At 40.5% G+C, this 22,261-nt stretch overlaps 1 protein-coding gene across 4 annotated transcripts in view; it reads right to left on the reverse strand.

The window, feature by feature from the left end:
* Positions 1-471: 471 nt before the first annotated feature.
* Positions 472-22,261, reverse strand: part of sh2d5 (SH2 domain containing 5) — a 31,891-nt gene continuing 10,101 nt past the window's right edge. For 3 of the 4 annotated variants that reach the window (XM_055659414.1, XM_055659412.1, XM_055659411.1), the window contains exons 4-10: positions 12,211-12,357; positions 6,157-6,426; positions 5,480-5,557; positions 4,629-4,782; positions 3,861-3,969; positions 2,367-2,526; positions 472-2,279 (exon numbers count right to left, since the gene is read on the reverse strand). In XM_055659414.1, the coding sequence (XP_055515389.1) occupies positions 2,088-2,279; positions 2,367-2,526; positions 3,861-3,969; positions 4,629-4,782; positions 5,480-5,557; positions 6,157-6,426; positions 12,211-12,357 (1,110 nt within the window). In that variant the 3' untranslated portion in view covers positions 472-2,087. The remainder of the gene's footprint in view (positions 2,280-2,366; positions 2,527-3,860; positions 3,970-4,628; positions 4,783-5,479; positions 5,558-6,156; positions 6,427-12,210; positions 12,358-22,261) is intronic. The other variant, XM_055659413.1, reaches the window with a different exon arrangement.

The following is a 22,261-nucleotide window of genomic DNA, read 5'->3' on the forward strand; positions in this document are numbered from 1 at the left end:
ATATAGCCAAGGAAGAATAAAGTAAATATAATAAGACAAACTGCACCAATACCAACACCCATTACTTACTGTGTAGGAAGGAACTGCAGATGCTGGTTTAAACTGAAGATAGACACAAAAAGCTGGAGTAACTCAGCGGGTCAGGCAGCATCTCTGGAAAGAAGGAATGGGTGATGTTTCGGGTTGAGACCCTTCTTCGGACTAGTTAGGGATAAGGGAAGCGAGAGATACAGACGATGATGTAGAGAGATAAAGAACAGTGAATAAAAGATGTGCAAAATAATAACGATGATAAAGAAAACAGGTCATTGTTAGCAGTTTGTTGGGTGAAAACGAGAAGCTAGTGCGGAGCTGCGAGGTTCCAAGGAGACACGATTGAGGATCTCATCTATGACGGTCGAGAGGTACCCCCGAGTTCCCTAAATAATGAGAACATCTCGGATGTCTTATGGGTAAAATATGTACCAAAAGTCACTGTTCAAATGCTCTTTATTATACAATTTCTAATGACTACAGTAAAAAAAACAACTTTAAAAATAAAATATAGTTATACATGTGTACATACTTTGTCAAATAGCAAAATACAGTCACATTCTGTGAAATCACAGCATCAGCCCAAAGTAACAAGGAATAATTAGCCCACAGAATCCTGAATCTCTAAGATGACATATTTTACAAAGTAACTGATGACAATATACTTATATATTCAATATTATGATTGTATTAGGAATTATCTAAACATGTTAATGTCATAATTTGAACAATAAGATTACTTTTTGGTCAGAACCAGCTTTACCCTCAACTGATTTTTTATTGGATAATTGAATACATTTAGTATAACCATTTAAAAACTGACATGGACATTGCTCATGCAGAAATTAAATGGAAACATTTTTACATTGGCTAGTAGAAAAGTGCACGGTTGTTCCCAAGATTTGCATTAAACTGCTGAAGATTATCTCTGTCTGTATTAAAGAATACCTCTGGCCCTTGTAGGTATGTGCACCCTTGATAAGACTGTTCAATGTTTGTTTGACAACTTTCATTTAATCATTAACAATGTAAAGTGGTCTTACACATCTTGGTATTTCTGATCGTTTCCATGGAAAACATTTGAAAATGAAATTATGACGAATTCTGTTCTTTAAATATGTATTTTCTTATTTTAAAGGCACTGTCTTAAAACAATGTGAAACATTGGTTATATATTAGATGGAGACTCATCACAGGCATAAACTGAGCTGGAAATCCATTGATCTCTATTCAGATTTGTATTTTTACCAACAAAGACAATCCAAGAACACAGAAGAACATCATATATTTTTTGAACAGAGAGACGGTTAATATTATTATAACTGAAGCTGAGAATCCTTTCACTGAAAAATATGGCGTCAAAACATCTTGCTCACCGCATAAAAATTACTCACTGATGTGGGTAATCTGCATTTTGTATGATTGTTAAAGAAAAAATTTCTGTCAATTGAACCATATTATTCTGATTCTAACCATAGCTTTCTATGTCTGTTTGTTGCAAAATAAAGCAGCATAATGTTCTATACAGAACCTCATTAAGTGTTAGACACAAAATGCCGGAGTAACTCAGCACGTCAGGCAGCATCTCTGGAGAAAAGGAATAGGTGACGTTTTGGGTCTCGACCCGAAACATCACTTATTCCTTTTCTGCAGGGACACTGCCTGATCCGCTGAGTTACTCCAGCATTTTGTGTCTATCTTCGGTGTGAACCAGCATCGTATCGTATAGTGTCACATCTGCAGATCCTTCTTACACACTCATTAAGTGTTAGCTCCATCTGAGTTATAAAAGTAGTGAAAACATAAGTGAAGGTACATATATCCAGTTAAAGCCATCAGCAATGTATTATGATTACAACCTCCGAGTCATGCTATTGTATATGGAGTCATTATAGCACAGCTGCAAAATTAATAGCATTGCTACAGTTTAATCAGTTTTATGTGGCAAATTCAAGTTTATTTGCATTTGATTTTCCGAAACCATTTTGCATATCATAATTTGCAGGCAGTCTCTTATGTCCAAAAGGAACCAACTTTTTCAGATCATAGACGATTTACTTTCTAATTTGAAGTAACCTGTCCTCGGGTTTTGTTGGAGCCGCATACAAGTCATCACATACTGCAGAATCCTGTTCTTCATAACAATGATTTAGCCTTGAAGCACTTAGGCAACAAAACAAACCATCTTCCATTGTTGTGTAATGTTCTATCAAGGCTTTTATACTGGGAAATTGTGTGTTCAGATGCTGAAAGATAATAAGTACACGTTATGAATGTTAGAAACTATTACCGAAAGAAGAATGTCAAACTAAAAAAGTGTATTGTAATCCTACCTCAAGATAACATTTGCCTTCATCATTTGCACAGATCACGTAGTTTATCACACCAAATGGGGTCCGCATCATCAGAGTCCAGCACTTTAGAAGGCCAGAATTCGCCCAAAGTAAGAAAGCTCCCAGAACATCACGTTTTAAAAGTTCTAAGGCACAATCCCTTAATCAAAATAGTAAAAAATATTTGTGAAAAACAAATTCATGTTAAGCAACCTGCAGAAGATCCTGGGCATATGAAATGGAAATGCTCTTTGTTTTGGGCATACTACATTTCTTTCTACCTTAATAATTAGAAAATATATTTCTATAGCAGTCAGAATTACAGCCACGCCAACAGTGGGCCAGATTCTGCATTAAGAGGGAATCTATTCATTTGCACGCCAACTTCTGGCATCTACACTTACGTGATAAAACAATGTATTTTCTGTTTTGCCCAACCAAAGCATTTGGTCATTGCAGACACATTGCCCATATGTTAGTGAATTTGATAATCTGCCATCTTTTTGAACTGCTCGAGTCCATCTGGTGGAGGTACATCTGCATTTCGGGAGTACCAGGATTTTGGTATGGTAATACATCTCCAAGTCATAATTGTAGTGGGACTTGCAGGTATTGGTGTTCCTCTGCATTTACATTCCTAGTTGAACTAGCGAACTAGAGGTTATAGGTTTGGAGGAATTACTACATGCAGAACACATGCCAGCTGCATTGTGCCATTGTTGAAGAAAGTTAATACAAAGCATCAGGTGCTATTATAACCACATGAGGTATGAAGTCATGGGTTAACACATGTTAGTGCAGCTTGCTGCATGGCCATGAGCAGAAGAAAATAGAATTGACACATTTTTAGAAGCAAAGACATACCATCCAATTGCCTGGCCCAAGGCTAGATTCAAAGGATTGGGATGGGCTGTGACCCTAACTTATGATGGTGAGAAAAGAAGCATCAGAGCACTGTGCCATGTGGTTTTGTGGAAAAGGCATCAGAATCCTACGCTGTTGTCTTGGCAGAATGATGGATAGTTGAGGAATCAGATGCCTGTATCTTTGAATGGAGCCTGAGACGATTGTGCGACTGTGACTTTGTAAGGTCACGGATTAGGTGGTCAGGACCTGAGAATATAGGAGAATGGGGTGAAGAGGGAAAGACCATGATTAAATGGCGGAGTAGACTTGATGGGCCAAATGGCCTAATTCTGCTCCTATCACTTTTTAACTTACTCGTGAACATGTGACTTAGGACCTGGGGAATGGGACACTGGAATAACTTGTAAAGTTTTGTTTCCATATTTTTAAAAGGCATATTTTTACATTGGAGGCTGTCTAGTAAAGGTCACCAAGTTGATTCCTGCGATTGTCCTTGGGAACAATTGAGCAGATTACTGAACTCAACACTATTGGACAATCCTATTCCAATCAATTTTGAGACTGTTACTTTGTTGAAAATATTAATTTTCAAATGTATTGCCATTGATCTCTCACTGACAAACTAACCTAGGTATCCCAGCACTGGCCCAGACAGTGTCCATTAGGACTTCTTCATGCTGTAGTGGTGCAAGTGCTCTCCAGGATTCCAAGAGGTCATCTCCCCACCTGCAACTGTCTGTGGAAAATATAACAATTAATATTTCATACACACTGGTGCCATTACTTGAACTATTCATGCCATTTGTTTTAAGTCTGACTTTGATTTCAAAAAATAAACTGCTTTTTAAAATCAGTTATTCAACAAAACATGTTGAAAGGGTACAAAACTGAACTAGAATCGAGCATAGTCAGAGAGTCAGACAGCACAGAAACTTGCCTTTTCGCACAACTTGCCTATGCCGACCAAGATGCCCCATCTACACTAGTTTCACCCGCTGGCATTTGCCCTTTATGATTTAAAAAATCTCTCAGTCCGAAGGAGCGTCCCAACCTGGAATGTTATCTGTCCATTTCCCTCCACAGATGCTGGCTGCCCAGCTGGGTTCTTTCAGCAGTTTTTACATGAGACTCCAGCATCTGCAGTCTCTTGCGTCTCCAAACTGCTCGAGGAACTCTATGGGTCAGACTGCTGACTGATACTGGATTTTGGATGTTCTCTGTATTTTGAATAGTGTATGAATAACTATATTCTAGAAAGTGCTATCTCAACTAACAATGTAGCTTCAAAATAGGCATTCCCTAAGAGTAAACAAAACAAAAGCTAACAAAATAATTAAAAGATTTGTAGAAGCTCCCAGTTATAATTTTTCAACAATCGTGTTAAAAATAACTTACAGCCATCTGAAAGTGCTTCTTGAAATTGTCTCTTGAAGGTAGAGCTCCTGTAAGCTCCTGACCTGATCCCTTTATTTCGTATAGCTTTCTTTCGCACTAGTGTTAGTGAAGAGAATGGACAGTCTTCCAGTGGATCCAATTCTTTTGCTTGAGCCTAAAGATAAATCAAATAGCCATGAGTTCAGGTATATCTTCAATTTAAACCAGCATCTGCAGTTCTTTCTTACACAGCAATGAGTTTAGTTTGGCTTTCATTTGCTAGGGCTGATTTCACCTTTCCCTTCCTCTAGATTTTGATAATGTGATCAGTAGGTTACTGGAAAAGTGAATCGATAAAATTGAACTATATTTTACAGTCGGTGTTTTAATCTTGGATGTGGTTACTGGTAATAGGAGCAACAAGCATTATTACAATCCAGAAATGTTTGTATGCATAGAGTATTACAGATGACTATTATAGGGAAGTGAGTCTAGCCTTTTTCGTACTTGGGGCCAGATTTTGTGGTCAGTAGAGAAGCAATGATGTATGCTGATGTCGTTCATGAATGAAGAAATTATAACAGAATAGAGATAGATTGAACACGTGAGCGAAAATGGAGTTGAAAGTGTGAAAGTACAAGGCAATCATTTTCTATTCCAACCTATTTGCAGAGTGTTCATCACATTCTAATTTTGTCAATATCTAATTGTTAATTTATAGATAGAACATTAGTCCATTGAAGTAGTCACATGCAAAAGTTGTGTAAACACTGATATTCGGGTTTAGTCTGTGATGCCTTTTTTCAAATCATAATCGCAAATAATAAAGGCAGGTTTAGGCTAAAGAATTTGCCATCTATTACAACACATACCTTTGTACCACTTGAAGGAACATTTGGACTACTGGTGCAATATCCATAGTTTTCACTTTTAAAGGTTTCCTCTGTATCCTGCAGGGTAATAAAGTATATGTTCAATTAATTCTGGAAATGTTTGATCTTTACTTGAAATGTTTGATCTTTACTTGAAATGTTTGATCTTTACTTGAATCTTCTGTGATAATCTCCTTGATAGTCGTTTTCTCTGCATGCACGTATCATGAAATTACGTGGATGTGTCTGGCCCGATTAATTTTGTATATTAAAAACCATAAGTGCCTATCCTCTCTGATTACTACTCGATACTAATCTCTGATAACAGATGAATATATATCGACCAAAATGAATCTGAGCAATAAAAATAATTTTCAATGAGGTAATAATGCCTGTTTAATTTACTGTTTTAGGTTTTAGTTTTAGAGATACAGCTCAGAAACAGACCCCTCATCCCACCGAGTCCCACCAGCGATCCCCACACATTAACACTATCTTACACACACTATGGACAATTTACATTTATACCAAGCCAATTAAGTCAGCAACTCTATCGCTGTGCCACTGTGCCATGTTTTTTTGATAAGTGTCAGAAGTTTTACAGTTTCTTCTCCCACACTACTGTTATCTGGAGCTATGTGAAAGCAATAATGGTTTATTCATCCATATGCACAGACCTGGTCATTTTGCTTTTTTACTTCTGTTGCTCTGATTTCCTCTTCTGATATCCTCCTGAAGGTCACCAAGGCACTGACATTCAGGGAAACCTCCAGGTCTCCATACCGTTCTTTCACAAGCTTTGTTGAAAGTACTGGGGAGCCTGGTTTCACAGGAGTTTCCCGAGTAGAACAATTAATTACAGGAGGACTACTTTGTTGTTCCTTCTTGTATTTCATGCAGCAAGCAACTTGGAACATCCGGCATAGCTGCAAATTCAGAATTGCTGCCTGCAACAGAGAGAACAGTGTAAGACGGAAGTTAGAAGAAAGATATGCCCTCTCAAAGTACCAGTCCAATCAATTGGTGAGTCTAAAGAATTTACAAAATCCAGGCGTAGAACTGTATGATGTCCCAACAATTGCCTCCGTTTTGGGCCGCTTGCCAGAGACAGTTTGGCATCCAATTCGGGATTGGGACTGGGTTCAGGAGTAACAGAATGCTGACATTTGGAGACTTGTTTGAAGGCTGGGTACAGATATGGGGGCAGATGGTATATTGCCATGGAATGGAGTTTGGGTAAAGGGGAGGTAAATATCCTACTCCAGCGGTGATCTGAATTTACCTGGAAATTACCTCCAGGAAAAGTAAATTATCAATTGAGAAGTGGTGAGTCTCGACCCAAAACGTCACCCATTCCTTCTCTCCAGAGATGCTGCCTGTTCTGCTGAGTTACTCCAAAATTTGGTGTCTATCAGTAGTAATCCAAACATGATCAAACCTCTCGGTAACCATAATGATATTACATTTCCACTGAATTACATTTTAAATGGTATAAAGCAAAGATACTAGAATTGATGGAAGAGCAGATTTTCTTCAAGGTAGGAGTATAACAGAATATAATCAACATCCATTAGATTATCTTGCAAACCGGACCCATGTCAGTCAGATAAGAGAATCCGCACTGCCTGCTGGTCTGGCAATTACTCTTAACATATTGAAAATAATTGGAGATGCGCAATAAATATGCCTTATCTGTCAAGGCCATATCCCAAATTTAAAGATAAAGAAGGAAGATATGTTTCTTCTAAGAAGTTAACATCATTCTAGCTTCAGATCATCCCAAATTATTGATAACCTGTCAGCTATTTTTAAGTTTAATCACCACTGTAATATAGGAAACATGGTAGTTTGAGTTTGAGTTTAGTTTATTATCACGTGTACCGAGGTACTGTGAAAAGCTGTACCGAGGTACCAGTGAAAAGCTTTTGTTGCAATCGAACTAACCACAGTGTCCAGATAGCAAAAGGGGAAGATTTAGTACAATCGCCAGTAAAGTCCGAATCTCATTGTAGACTTCAGGAAGTCAGAGTCCACACCCCCATACATTAAACGGAGGTGGAACGTGTTTCTAGCTTCAGGTTCCTGGGATAAACATCTCCGATGACCTATAACATTTATCAAGACAAGTTAAAGAAGAAGGTCCATCTGTAAAGTCCGATCAACAGTATGGTATGGCAAATGGTCTGAGGGTCTCCAATGAAAATTGCCCAGATAGGTTCCAGGCTCCCCTCTGCTCTGTCCAAAGCAAGCGCTATTGCGGAGGGCGCTCAGCATGGGACTGCTTTCAACCATGTGTTTACCCTCCTACCATTTCTACAGGTCTCTCCGTACAGGAACAATATGAAAACAACGTACCTCGGCAGATTTATTTTTTATTCAAATCTATTGATGTTCTTAATAGAAGGTCTGTACTGTAATGACATTAAAATTGAATTGAACACAGGGTCTCCAATAGTAGTCACCCGGACTGCTTATTTGATGCCCTGGTTTCAGTTAGCTTTCTCATACAGCAATCACATAATAAATAATAACATGTCTGCAGGTTCTCAGCACTGTTGCTTCTTAATAACTAACCAAAACCTACCAATACAATATACTTTACTGAAGGCAGTCATCTCTCAGCTAAAAGCAATGGTTGGTTGAATAATGATTCAAAAGTCATACTATTATGGTACATTCTATTCTTAACGGTTCTCTGACATGCATGTACTTTAAAAGTCTGAACTTTGGCATGAAGCAAAGCAGTGTGAATATAATGATTCATCCAAAGGTAATATTTCCAACCGCACAGTACACCTTCAGTAATGCATTGCAGTCAGGCTATAATTTGTGCCCAAATCTCTGCAGTGTGACCTGAAAGGAGAAAGACCTTGTTCAATCTTGAAAGTATTATCAGTTGAGCCACAAATGACACTGAAATAAATTGAAAGAATGCATCTGTCTTTTTTGCAAGATTTGCTGTGTATGACAATCCAACCAGAAAACAATTAAAGGGACACAAAGTGGTGTAGTAACTCAGTGGGTCAGGCAGCATCTGTGGAGAACCTGGATAGGTGACGTTTCAGGATGGGTTCAGACTGAAGGTTCCAACCTGAACCATCACCGATGCATGTTCTCCAGAGATGCTGCCTGACCTACTGACTCCAGCACTTTGTGTCCTTTTGTATAGACCTGCATTTGCAGCTCCTGGTTTCTACAAAAAACAATAATATACCTGTCAGCCAGACAATAAGAGTTCAGACCCATTTCATTGTCCTGGGTTGAGAGTTGAGAGATTTCCTGGCGATCCAGTGAAGACATCCTGGCAACCAAGCCCAACTAAAATTGGCCTCCATAAAGTCTCCTCATTGTGTAGGGAGTGGATGAGAAAGTAGGATACCATAGAACGAGTGTGAATGGGTGATCAGTCGGCATAGATTTGGTGGGCCGAAGGGCCCGTTTCCATGCTGAATCTGTAATCTAAACCAAAATGGGTGTGGGGGTCACAATAACCCATGCCTGTAATTTGCAATGACCGCAACAAGCTTGCCTTTGTGCTAGCTGCAATTTAGAATGATTCATGCTTGCAGGCAGCACTAAATAGACTGCATTTGATTCTAAAAACCAGCAGGGGGCCCAAAACATAACTTGTTTGCATGTTAAAGCTAACCTCCTGGCCCCATAAACGTGAAAGGAGTGCATTGGTGCTGGCTATCTGCTAGGCATGAAACTAAGCTGGAAAGAATGCCACAACGAGTGAATTTGGCTGGAAAGCTTTTGGGTTCTGAAAAGGAGACATCATTTGTGCAGGAGAGACTAAGAGAGTTGAGAGTTCACGTCAGCACAGAAACAAGCTCTTTGGCCTACTGACCATGCCAGCCATCAATCGCCCATCTAAACTAATCCTATATTTTATTCTTTCCGCATTCTCATCAACTCCCCTCAGATTCAGCCCCTCACCCACATATTAGGGCAATTTACAGAGGCCAATTAACCTACCAACCCACACATCTTTGGGATGTGGTAGGAAACCGGAATACCCGGGGGAAAACCACAGTCACAGGGAGAACGTGCAAACTCCACATAGTCAGTAACCAAGTGTGGGCAGCTCTATTCCCCACACTACAGAACCATCGCCTTATCAGGCAACTGAACCATGCTCTCAATAACTAGAGAGCGGTCCTGGGCTACTATCTACCTCACTAAAGATCCTCAGACTATCTTTAATCGGACTCTACTGGACTTTATCTTGCACTAAACATTATTCCCTTTATCGTGTTCCTGTACACTGTGGATGGCTCGATTACAATCATATAGTCTTTCCGCTGATTGGTTAGTACGCAACAAAAGCTTTTCACTGTTCCTTGGTACACGTGACAATAAACTAAACTAAAAAAACTGTTGCCTCGAGTTATTGAGTGATAACCTGCATTTGCAAGAGGTCCTTAAGCCTTCTAGAAACATGCCAAAAGGCAGGGAGTGCAGTAAGGCATAGAGAACTATAATGCAATTCGCACGAATTTGCAGCATCAGGTAACATAGATTCACTCAGTGCTTCCGACCAAATAAAACATTAATCTCAGACACTGCTTACACCATTATGCTCCCTCCATCTCCACTCTTATTCTCCAACTGATAGAATTCAGGCCAAATGTTTCACTTCACTCTCACCCATTTAGCCTTGCTGCAAGCCTTACATCCACAATCATAGTTTACACACACAGATAGCTACTTGATCAAGATATAGCCACTTCACCCAACCTGGTGCGGAATAGTCAGTTATGCACATGTTTCTTCTCTTGCAGGAACACTGCTACCTTGATTTAGCGTGACAGGTGCACTTGCCTGCATCACCTCCAAAGTGCAAGATTGTGCTGCCTTCAGTATAGAGTTGCCAAGCCTTTTAGACAATGTGCTGGTACACATCCTGTGCTACAATTAATTGACTTGCTGCAGTATCAGTAGGTGTACTGAATTGATAAGATGGTTGTTAAATTAAGCAGCATTATCCAAAACCTCTGTTATCAGACATGACTTATCTATATCCTTTTGAAGCCGCTTTACAATTACCTACTCAGAATCCCATCTAGTTTTGTATCATCATCTAACTTTGAAACATGACATTTGATCCCGTCAGCCAAATCGTTGATGTACATTGTAAATAGCTGGCACCCGAGCACTCACCCTCTGGTACACCAGTAGTCAGCCTGCTAACCTGGAAAAGTTCTTTATTCCCATTCTTTGCTTCCTGTCCGTTAATGAATTCGCAATCAGCACATTATCAGTTCCATGTGCTCTAACCCTTGCTGATCAATTTGCCTGAAAAATATTATTATGGACTCTATGGCATTTGTGAATAAACTTAGAACCAACATATAATTCTAACTGTAGCAGTCTTACTTGGTCCCGAGTTAAGTTTTGTATTTCAGTTAATGATCAGAAAGTGTAGTGTAGTGAACAATGATATTAATGCCCCTGTCCCACTTAGGAAACCTGAACGGAAATCTCTGCGGTTCCCGGAGGTTGCAAGTGGTTGCCAGAGGTTGCAGGTAGTGGAAGCAGGGAGGGAGACTGACAAAAACCTCCAGGAACCGCACGGAAACCTTGGGTGGAGCGTAAAGTCTCCAGAGGTTTCCGTTCAGGTTTCCTAAGTGGGACAGGGGCATAAGGCATGCAAGACCAGTATGTGCTAAGCTCACCACGTGACATGACTTTCAATACATTGTTGGACCACTAAGTCTAATGACGAAGATTGACACTAAGTGTTGGAGAAATTCTGCAGGTCAAGCAGCATCTCTGGAGAAAAGGGATAGATCTTTGTTATAAACCGGCATGTGCAGTTCTTAGTTTCTAATTCTGTCTATTGCCTGGTGTATATGAGGTGTTGAATACGTGGTCCTGTGCCATAGCATCACTAGATTGGAAAATGGTTAGTGCTGTTCTACATATGCACGTCCTGCTGCATTTTAATTGCACCAGGTTCATTCAGAGTGAGGATGCCAGGCTGTGAGGATACAGATCGCGGTGGTGCTCATGGCCCACAGGGTTCTCTGGATCCCCAATTATTAGCTGCCGTTTGAGTCCAGCCATTGTGTATAATGTTAGTGGCATACAACATATAGGAAATTGTCCTTAGGAAGATGAGACTCATTTACATTGAGAATTGCCATAATTCACCCTCCCCACCATCAACAGCTGCTTGACCTTTGAGGACTATAGTGACACAATGTATGGTTATGCGGGAGGAGAGGATTCTTCCATTCTCTGACCAGTAGCAAATAAGCTACGTCTAAGGTAAAAAGAGTAGGACGTTATAAATACCAGTGTGAAAGATACATCTTCTATTTGCGCTGGGATGCATCCTCAGTGATGTGACCAGGGGGCATTGGGTGTTTCGGGTCTCACAACATCAGGCACCCTCGCCCAGGCGACCCAGCCGGGGTTGATCGAGCCCCGACTTGTGTCCCAGCAGCAACCGCCCATGGATCAGCCTTCTTAATCCAAAGCCACCTAGTGGCTTTCTCTGCTGCATTGCTTGTGGATTGAATGGCCCTCTTCTTTGCCGGCTCCGGAATGCCCAACTGGTTGAGGACTTTGCAGAGTGAGCTTCCTGCAAAGCCTCTACAGCCCACCTCTATGGGCAAAGTTAACACGTGAGTTGTTTCACACAAGCCTGATGGCCTTATCTATTTGGACAGATTGATGATTTTTATCACCTAACTCTCTACAACTTTTTAATATTTGCTACCCACCTCGTTTGGCTGTGCAGTGACGAACAGGTGGCAGAAGAGCTCAGTTGGTGGTCTGCAGGGGTTGCGTGTGACAAATGCAAACTGGCAGTCCAAGGGTTGACACGTCGTGTACAGGATTCTTTTCAGGGCATGAGCCATCAACAGTATCTAGTCAAAACACAGTACAGCAATTGTTAGCAGCTGCACAACTAAACATGTGCACAAAAGGATGCAAAGTGTTGGAGGAAATCAGCAGGTCAGGCACGACACATGAACACTATGAAGCCTGTCCTTCCCCACCCGAGTCCACTTGCTAATCACCCTCTCCTCACCTCGATCCATCTATCAATTGCCAGCTCTTGCCTGCCTCTTCACCTTTTAACTGGCTATCTTCTGTCTACTCCTTCAGTCCAGATGAAAGGTCGACTGTCCATTTCCCTCCACAGATGCTGCCTGACATGCTGAGTTCCTCCAGCAGCTCGCTTTTTGCTCCAAATTCAGCATCTCCCATCTCTCATGAATCCAAAGTCAAACAAGATTTTCCTGCAAGACAACACCCAATGGCAGGGAAAAAGCCCTGCCTCAAGTCAGCCGGAGTTGGCCAAATTGAAGATGACATCGGCAGCTGATATAAACCTGGCATCTTTAATCAACACTGCTGGTCAAACAATGCCCATATTTGTGAAAATAAGCAAACCATTACTACAAGTCAACATGGGTGGCACAGTGGTGCTGCAATAGAGTTGTTGTCTTACAGAGCCAGAGACACAGGTTCGATCCTGACTGTCAATATGGAGTTTGTACATTTTCCATGTGACCGTGTGAGTTTTCTCCAGGTGCATTGGTTTCCTTCCACATCCCAAAGACTTTTGTAGGTTAATCGGCTTCTGTAAAAATTGTTGTTTGGGTGATCGCTGGTCGGCACGCAGGGTGAAAGGCGTAGAGTGGCTATAACATGTTAGCCAATTAGAATGCTTAGTAATTATAACCCTGCCTAATTATAACATTCATAGTGTAAGGTCCTACCCACTGTCTACCAGAACGAGTAGCAGTGTGAACGTGTGATGATCTGCTTAGTAGTTAATGACCTGAACATTAAGATGCTTGTGTTTCAACCTGTGTGAGTTTGAGCTCTTTACAAAAGGCATTAAAGAAATGCTTATTTTATTCTTCTCAGTGCTCTAAAATTTCACATCATCCATATTGAGCATTTTACTCAGCAACAATATGCTATACATTTATGATATTGATTGGAGGGAAGAAATGTCACGACTAGATAAAATATTCCATTGCTTTGAGAATGTGTCAATGATAAATGCCACTAGCAATGTATCACAAAGTCCTGGTAATAAACCATCTGCTGTGTTGCCTTGACAAGGTTTCTGAACCTTGGAAAGATGTTAATTGCACAAATGTGACTTTTCCATTTCACACACCTGTCATTTTTGTGACCACCCAGTGAGAGTCTAATTAATGTTCGAGTGAAATAGTTTATGTAAGCTTTTTGGGATTCAAACATGGATATCAAAAATGAAAGAACGATTCTGCAAAGCACTGTACCAATCATTTCCCATCTTCCTCACTTCACACCGCTCCGCTACCACCTAGTTAACCCCAGCTCTGTTTATTCTTCTCTCCCATTTTCCAGATACTTTACAAGGATATACAGTGAGCAAGATTCTCCTTAGAGCTGCCTTAAGTGTGATGGGAGACGATTTCATTTTATCCCAAGTAAGCTCCATTGACACCACGAACTGCATGTGGTAAATCTCATTGATGTGCTTTGAACAAGCTTCTGGTGAGATGTCAACGAGCCATCCTGGGCAATGAATGTGAAATCTTTGTAGCAGCAGAATACAGTCAGCTGTGGCAGAAAGCTTGATTGATGCATTACATCGCTGTAGAATCAATTATTACAGCACAGAAGGAAGCCACTCAGTGTCCATACCACTTCCCACTTCCCCATCCTTTCCCCATAGTCAATCAAATTATTTTCTTTCAGATACATTGCATTTTGGACCTTGACCATTCACGGGTAAAAAAGGCATTTCCTCATATCACATTTGGTTCTTTTACAAAAAAACCTTCATTGCATTAGCTGTTTTGCAGCTGGGTTTTTTTTTTTGCAACATTTCTGTCAAAACAGCCCAAATCTCCTCCATCAGAATTGCTCACAAACTCCAGTATTCTAAGTATATCAACCCCACCTTCTCCAATTTATCTAAAGTTTTTTCATTTCTGATTAATTTTGGCAAATCCTTTCTGCGCTCTTTCTCACGCTCTTCACATCTACCCTAAGATGAGTGACACAGAAGCGAATGCCATGCTGCAGCAGTAGCTGAAGGGTTTTAAACGGTTCACCACAAGCACCTTAATCATATACTCTACGCTCTATTGAAAGGCTCAAGATCCTATACATCTATTTAACCTTCTGCCTCGGCAATCACCTGATGTAAGGTGCTCAGCCATGCCCTCTACTAACTCAGGGCCCTGATCCACACTGTTATAATATTTTTCCTATTTATACATCTATAGTATATTTCTGGACTTCCTATTAAGTTTGCTACAAACTTTTTCCGACCTTTCTCTTTTTTTTTTAACTTTCATTCTGAAGAATCTGCAATCAGTCTGGTACCCTTTGTGTTAGCAACTCTGCTTCTGACATTTGCTCAGAAAACAGAAAGGTGGATGAACTCAGCAGCTCAGGCCTTTGAGTTACCCAGCAGTCTGTTTTTTTGCTCAATATTCCAGCGTCTGCAGTCTCTTAAATCTCCATCCATCAATTGTTATTTTTACTGCTCCATCTTTTTATTTATCCAGGGACCTCTGGTTTTAATTCCCTGCCCTTCGCCCTTGTGGTAATGGTCCCAGAGAGGAGCTGAATCATCTCCATGCTAGGCATCTCAATGTACATTTCATGTTTGCCTTCCCAAGCTTTGATTCCAATTTACCAAAGTTACATCTGTTCTAATCCCTTTGAAACAGGCTCTTCTCCAATTCATTATTGTTTACTTTGGAAGGCCTCATCTTTTATTCCCATCACAATTACAATTGTTTTCTCATTGTGATTGCTATTTCTAAGATGTTCCCCTTTGATATGTGGTCCACGTGGCCTGATTCATTGCCTAGACTCAAGTCCTGTAAATATGACATTTAATGGGACTTAACTGAGCTAGAAAGTTCTCCTGAATATACTTCAGGAACTCTTCTTTGTCAATGTGCTTTATATTATTGCTACCCTACTCTTTATTTGGATAGTTCAAGTCCCTTATCACGACTCTATCACTTTTGCACATTTCTAAAATTCCCCTGCAAATTGGTCCTTTCAAATCCTTTCCACTACCTGGCAGTTTATAGATTAGTCGGAGTGATATTATTTCCTGATAGAAGAATATAAAATAATGAGAGATATTGAGAGAGTACACAGTCAGAACCTTCTTCCCAGGGTGAAATGGTCAAAGTCCAGAGGGCGTAGCTATAAAGCCAAAGGGATAAAGTTGAAAGGAAATGTGCGGGGCATGTTTCTTTATACAGGGAGTGGAGAGTGGTGAATGCCTGGAACATGCTGCCAGGTGATGCCATAATGGCGTTTAAGAAGTTTTTAAATAGGCACATGGACATGGAGGGATGTGGATCACGTGCAGGCAGAGATTAGTTCAACTTGGCATCATGTTCAGCAGAGATATTGCAGGCCAAAAGGCCTGTTTCCGTGCTGCATTGGTCTATGTTCTAATTGTACTGCTACTGTTTCTTAACCTTAAATGGGCAGATTCTGTCCTTGATTTTATCAGGACATATCGCAATCCTTAATTCATATTTCTAATCCCCCCTCTCTTTATCTTTATTAAATATCTTGTATCCAGGATTATTTAGAAACTATTTCTGCTCCCTGTTGTAGTCAACATCACAATTCCACATGGTTAATTAAGTTTGCAGCTCATAATTGTCGCTTAATACAATTCTTGTAATTATATACATGAATTTAAATGACCTTCTACTAGTCATAGCAAAGCTAAATGCAAACAACATGCTGTACTCTAAACCACAAGCATTTTATGGGATTAATAATATGCCTCATATCCTTTAGGTGAGGTATTATTCACTCCTGTAAATACATGAATATTAGTGTATCTAATTACTGTACAATAGAATAACCTAGAGATATGGCAGATATATCTATGCCATTTTTTCCTCAATAATTTTAGATATTAGCTAAAAAAATGTGGTAAGCTGACACTATCTAAAAAAATAATTGTGCTTTCTTATTTAATGGAAAAAGACAAAAAATAACAATTATGGTCAGATCAACGGTTCAAACAGCACTAATATTTATGTTACATCATGTGATTTCTGAAAAGTGAGGAAGAGAGGACATTGTGACACGTAGTAGATCATGTTGGAACTGGCACTAGGGGCAGAGGATGCTGTGTTGGAATCTGGTGGGGTTAAAGGTAAGGACTAAAGGACCTCTATTGCAGTCCCCGTCTGGGCAGAGGAATGTAGGTGAGAGCAGACATGAAGGGAATGCACTTGAGGGCTCCATCAACTGTGGTAGAGGGGAAGGAAGAAGGAGGACATTTCAGAAACCCTAGAGTAGAAGGCCTCATCTTGAGAGCAGATGCGGTGGAGATAGAAAAGTTGAGAAAAAAGGATTGCGACCTTATGCGAGACAAAGTAGGAGGAGGTATGACCACTTCCACATCGATCAGTCCATCTTCGGTCTTTTCCAATGCCACTGAGAGGCCCAAATGCTAATTCAAAGATCAACATCTAATATTGCTTGGGTAGCTTACAACCTGAAGATATGAACGTTGAATTTTCCAATTTCAGATAAGCCACACCCCAGTATTCTCTTTTCACGCCGCTCAGCTCCACCCAGTTTCCTTCTGCCTTTATTCACCTCTCCCATACTCGTTTCCCTCCACCTCTCCGATACTAGTTCCATTTGCCCATCATCTCCTCTCCGTCTGATTACACATATCATCTACCAGCCTCGATCCCACCTCTTTCCCCCAGTACTGTTATATACTGGCCTCTTCCCTCTCAGTCTTAATTCAGGATCTCAAACTAAAATATCGACTTACATGTTTGCCTCCACACTTCTTGCGTATGTCATGCACAGCCTAAAGTTGTAGGACAACTTGTTCTATTTGATCTTATTTGATTTGCACGCCAGGTTGATTGCATTCGTCAAAACATGGCGGACCACGTGAAGGTTGCAATCTCCCAACCCTTGTCTCCACAGATGCTGCATGACTCACTGAGTTCTTCCAGCACTCTGTTATTTTTTGTTTTATCACTACCCAATTGCATTATTTCTTGTTTAATAAATGCCTGTTTAGAAACTTGACTCACCACTAAAGGCCAAAGATTGTGTCTCTGTCATGTCCTGAACTAGAAACATTTCCATGCAATTGGAGATGGGGTCTTTCATGAGAACCAAGACATGCTAATAATCTGTCCATACATCCTTAAGCAAAACTACAACAATGCTTAACTCATTTACCTCCTTTCATTGGTGCTCTTTTGTGTGAATACACTTTACATTAAAACACAATTTTTAATTAAAACTGTTTTCTAAATACCTTCAATAGAACCACAAAAAAGGGATAAAAGTGTCCAAAATGTGATACAGTGTTCAGTGAAGCAATAAGTAGCTGTGTGATGTAGTGACTCAACACAATGTTTCCTATTCAATCTTCTGTCCCACCCATCATTTGTGCCTGCCATTAAAACCAGCCATTAAAATGTTATTGGACAACACAAAGTGCCATTAATTGGCTGGGTATAGATGTAACTACATTCCTGTTGTTTGAGTCCTGGATACTATCAATATATCATTCAGAATTCACTTGTAACTGTCAACACAAGAAGTTAATTTGGATTCAATAGTTAATTAGTTTGTACTATTCCAATCCCGAAGCAGAAATTCACCCAGGTTTTCCAACCTTGACAAATGATTTACCTATTCAGTGCAGTCTGGATACTTGGGGTGCTGAATCCCAAGTCATTCAGTGATCAAGGTCATTATCGTTGGCTGCACAAAAACCAGGGCTGGTTTGTTAATGACAGTACTGAATGATACCTTCTCATCATGTGTGTCATCAAAATGCTCATATACACATATATTTTACCTTGAGACTTGCAAAAAGAGTACTATATTGAAAATACAGAATAGATGTCATTATTTATGGAGTAACTATTCTGAGATATTTGTAGGCAATCTGGGCTTTGAACATTTTTTAAATAATTAATGGAATTGATTTAAAGATTGAATATAAAAAGATAGTTGTTGAAGAGACTTTTAAAGGTAGTAAGTAGAGTGACAGCAGGAAAGAGAGAAGTAGCAGGGCCAAGTTGCATGGAGACATCTGAACGGTCCTTTCATAAGCTAGGGCACTGTCCAATTCACCTCTTCCCCCATTGCGGACACTGGATTTTGTCTCTGGAATTGGTGTTCTACAGAATGCTGAGAACTATATTCTGAACTTAGTATCTTTCCCTGTGCTCTACCTATTGTACTTGAGTTCAGCTTGATTGGCTTTATTTATAAGTTAATGAGTCATAGGAGCAGAATAAGGCCATTCGGCACATCGAGTCTACCCCACCATTCAATCATGGCTGATCTATCTTTCCCTCTCAACCCCATTCTACCGCCTTCACCCCATAACCTTTGATACTCGTACTAATCAAAAATCTGTCAAACTCCTTTTTAAAAATACCCGATGACTTGGCCTGCCACCCTCTGACTAAAGAAATTCCTCCTCATCTCTTTTCCAAAGGTACATCCTTTGTCTAGTATTATTGGGTTTGATTGGATAGCATGCTAACAACCCTTTTCACCTTGGTACAAGTGACAATAATAAACCAAACCATGAACAACTGATGATGGAAAGATTATATATGCTGCAGCCTTCTGGACTTGATATTGAATTCTACAACGTTCCGTATCAGCTGTCCATCTGTGATATTGGCTCATCTTGCGTGTTGTTTTTTTATCTCCTTTATTCCCTCTGGGAGTACATGCCCACCATTTCCTGCCAGGCATAGCTTCCTGTCCTGCATTTCACAATTCCCATATTCTTTTGTCTGCATCGTTTTGTCCATGTTCTCACTCTCCAACAAAATATAAAGTGCTGGAGTAACTCAGCCGGTCAGGCGGAATCTGTGGAATGACGTTTCAGGTCAAGACTCTATTTTCAGACTGACTGTAGTTGGTGGAGAAAGCCGGAAAAGAGATAGAGTCTGGGTCTGGCAGGTGATAGGTGCGAGATAGACACAAAAATATTGATAGAGGGAAAGATCGAGGCATCTCCTGAGATGTTGTCTGACCTGCTAAGTTACTCTAGATTTTTGTGTCTATCTTCAGTTAAAACTAGCATCTGTAGTTCCTTCCTACACAGGTGATAGATGGATACAGGTGAGGGAAGTTTTAATTGGCAGATTGGTAGACAAAGGCTAGAAATAAAAAGGCGACAAAGGGTGTCAGATAAGAAGAGAATACGGGTGAAATGTAAAACCAGAGAGAGGCATATACAGTGAAATCGCAGACTTCGAGCAGTCATTGCATGCAAAGGATGTGCAACAAAATACTAAACTACTTTCATTTACATGACATTACCGAGTCCCAAACATGGACTATGTATAAATACAGTTGTAATTTCTACACAGTGAAACCAAAATGTATAAAAATTGCCTTTAATAAAATCTGACAATGTGCATTTTAACCACATGTGATTTTTCCTATTACAAATCTCAACTTGTGGAGCACAGAGGCAAATGAATAAATGATGGGTCTTTGTCCCAAACATTATGGAGGGCACTGTAGCTGGCAGGGGACAGGGAATAGATGGTTGCTGTGTAGATAGTGGGAGAATTGGTGCATTCCAGGGAAGGAGGGCACAGTAATAAGAGAGGAGCTACGGGATGCAAACTGAACATTGGAGGCTTCTCACTCTCTAACTGCTTCCTTTTACACACTGACCAGATAGCTTTCTTTACAGCTTATCTCCATGGTCACCCTGGTTTTACCGTGTCAGAGACATCCCCCTCCCCCACCCTCCTGAAGCGTAACAAGCTGCTTTGTCTCTCCCCAGTTCTGACAAAGGTTTTGACCTGAAACATCAGCTCTGTTTCTCTTCCCACTGCCTGGCCTGCTGAGCGTTTCCAGCATGTTATAGTTTTATTTTAGATTTCCAGCCTGTTTTGATTTTCACCTACTTGGTGAAGGCAGAATTGATTTTTTTTTAAAAGGAGCGCAGCAGGTTGTGGTAGTAAAGATTTAACTGTATTGATAGTTATTTTGAATGTAATTAAGAAGCCTGGATATTAGAGAAGTTGAATTGGAACATAACTAACGTGTGCTTTGGGATTTTGGAGAGCAAACAAAGTGAGGCAAGAACAAATGCAAAGTGGATCTGAAATATGTTGTCTAGTACTACATAGAAGTTCAGTTACATGTCACTTTTGGAAGAATGCCATAGAAAAGGTTATTTCGCAAGTCTGAACACATAGTGTTAGAGAGGCATGGATAGAGGCTTGGCTAACCCGAGGAAGCGGTGATTAAGGATGAGAGGGTCATGTTCAGACTGGCAATTTGTAACCAATTGGAGGAAGGAACTGCAGATGCTGGTTTAAACCGAAGATATAGACACAAAATGCTGGAGTAACTCAGTGGGACAGGCAGCATCTCTGGATAGAAGGAATGGGTGACGTTTCGGGTCGAGACCCTTCATCAGACAATTGGGGAGAGGGAGATACAGAGATAAGGAAATATGAGCTGTGAAAACAAGACAAAGGGGATGGAGATCAAGGAAAATGTAGAATAGATCATTGTTAGCTAGGAGAAGGTAACAACAATGCAAACAGAGATAAAATATAAACAAGGACAGTCAGACTAGTCAGAACTGGGAAGGAGAGAGGGATGGAGAGAGAGGGAAGCAAGTTGTTACTTGAAATTAGAGGTCAATATTCACATCGCTGGGGCGTAAGATGCCCAAGCAAAACACAAGGTGTTGTTCCTCCAATTTGCATTGGGCCTCACTCTGACAATGGAGGATGCCCAAGGACAGAAAGGTCAGTGTGGGAATGGGCGGGGGAGTTAAAGTGTTTAGCAACCGGGAGATCAGGTATGTTTAGGCAGACTGAGCGGAAGTGCTCAGCAAAATGATCGCCGAGCCTGCGCTTGGTCTCACCGATATATAGGAGTCCACAACTACAACGACGGATACTGTAGATAAGGTTTGAGGAGGTACAAGTGAACTTTGCCTCACCTGAGAAGACTGTTAGGCTCCTTGGACGGAGTCGACGGGGGAGGTATAGGGACAGGTGTTGCATCAAACTGTACAACTCCTCCCCCTTCTGTCGTGGGGTAGACTGAGACTGACTCCCCACCCTCCCCCCTCCCAAATCTTTGCACATCCCCAATCCTTTCCACTCATTTAATGTATTTCATGTATTTTGTGTTTTTATGACTGTTGGCAGATCAATTTCATTCCTGGGATATCGTATTGCATTGTATCATACCTCCTGTGGTTGCTGGGGAAAGTACCTGGGAAGGGGTGCTGCCGGGACGCTACTATTTGTATTTGTATTTGTATATTAATGACATTGAGGAAGGTATTCCACATACTGTAACCAAATTTGCAGATGTAACAAAAGTAGAAGCAAAGGCAGGTTGTGAGGAGATGCAAACCGTTCACAGAGAGATATTGAAAGGTTAAGTGAGTGGGCAAAAGGTTAACAAATGGGGTATAATATAAACTCAAAGAATGATAAACTTGTGGGAAAATGTAAACTTGTTCACTTTAAGGGAGGAATGATAAAACAGATTATTACATGAATAAGGAGTAATTGCAGAAAGCTGAGGCACAAAGAATTTTGGGAGCCCTCATAGTTAAATTCAGGTGTAGTAGGAAGAACCGTGGAATGCTGGCTGTAATTTCAAAGAGGTTGGAGTATAAAGTCTTACTACATCTGTGCAATACAGTCGCGAGTCCAAATCTAGAATACCCTGGACAGTTCCGTTCCCCTTATTTAAGGAAAGATAAATTATCGTTGGAGGAAGTTCACA

This window comes from Leucoraja erinacea, chromosome 30 (assembly GCF_028641065.1).
Source record: "Leucoraja erinacea ecotype New England chromosome 30, Leri_hhj_1, whole genome shotgun sequence".
Taxonomy (NCBI): Eukaryota; Metazoa; Chordata; class Chondrichthyes; order Rajiformes; family Rajidae; genus Leucoraja; species Leucoraja erinaceus.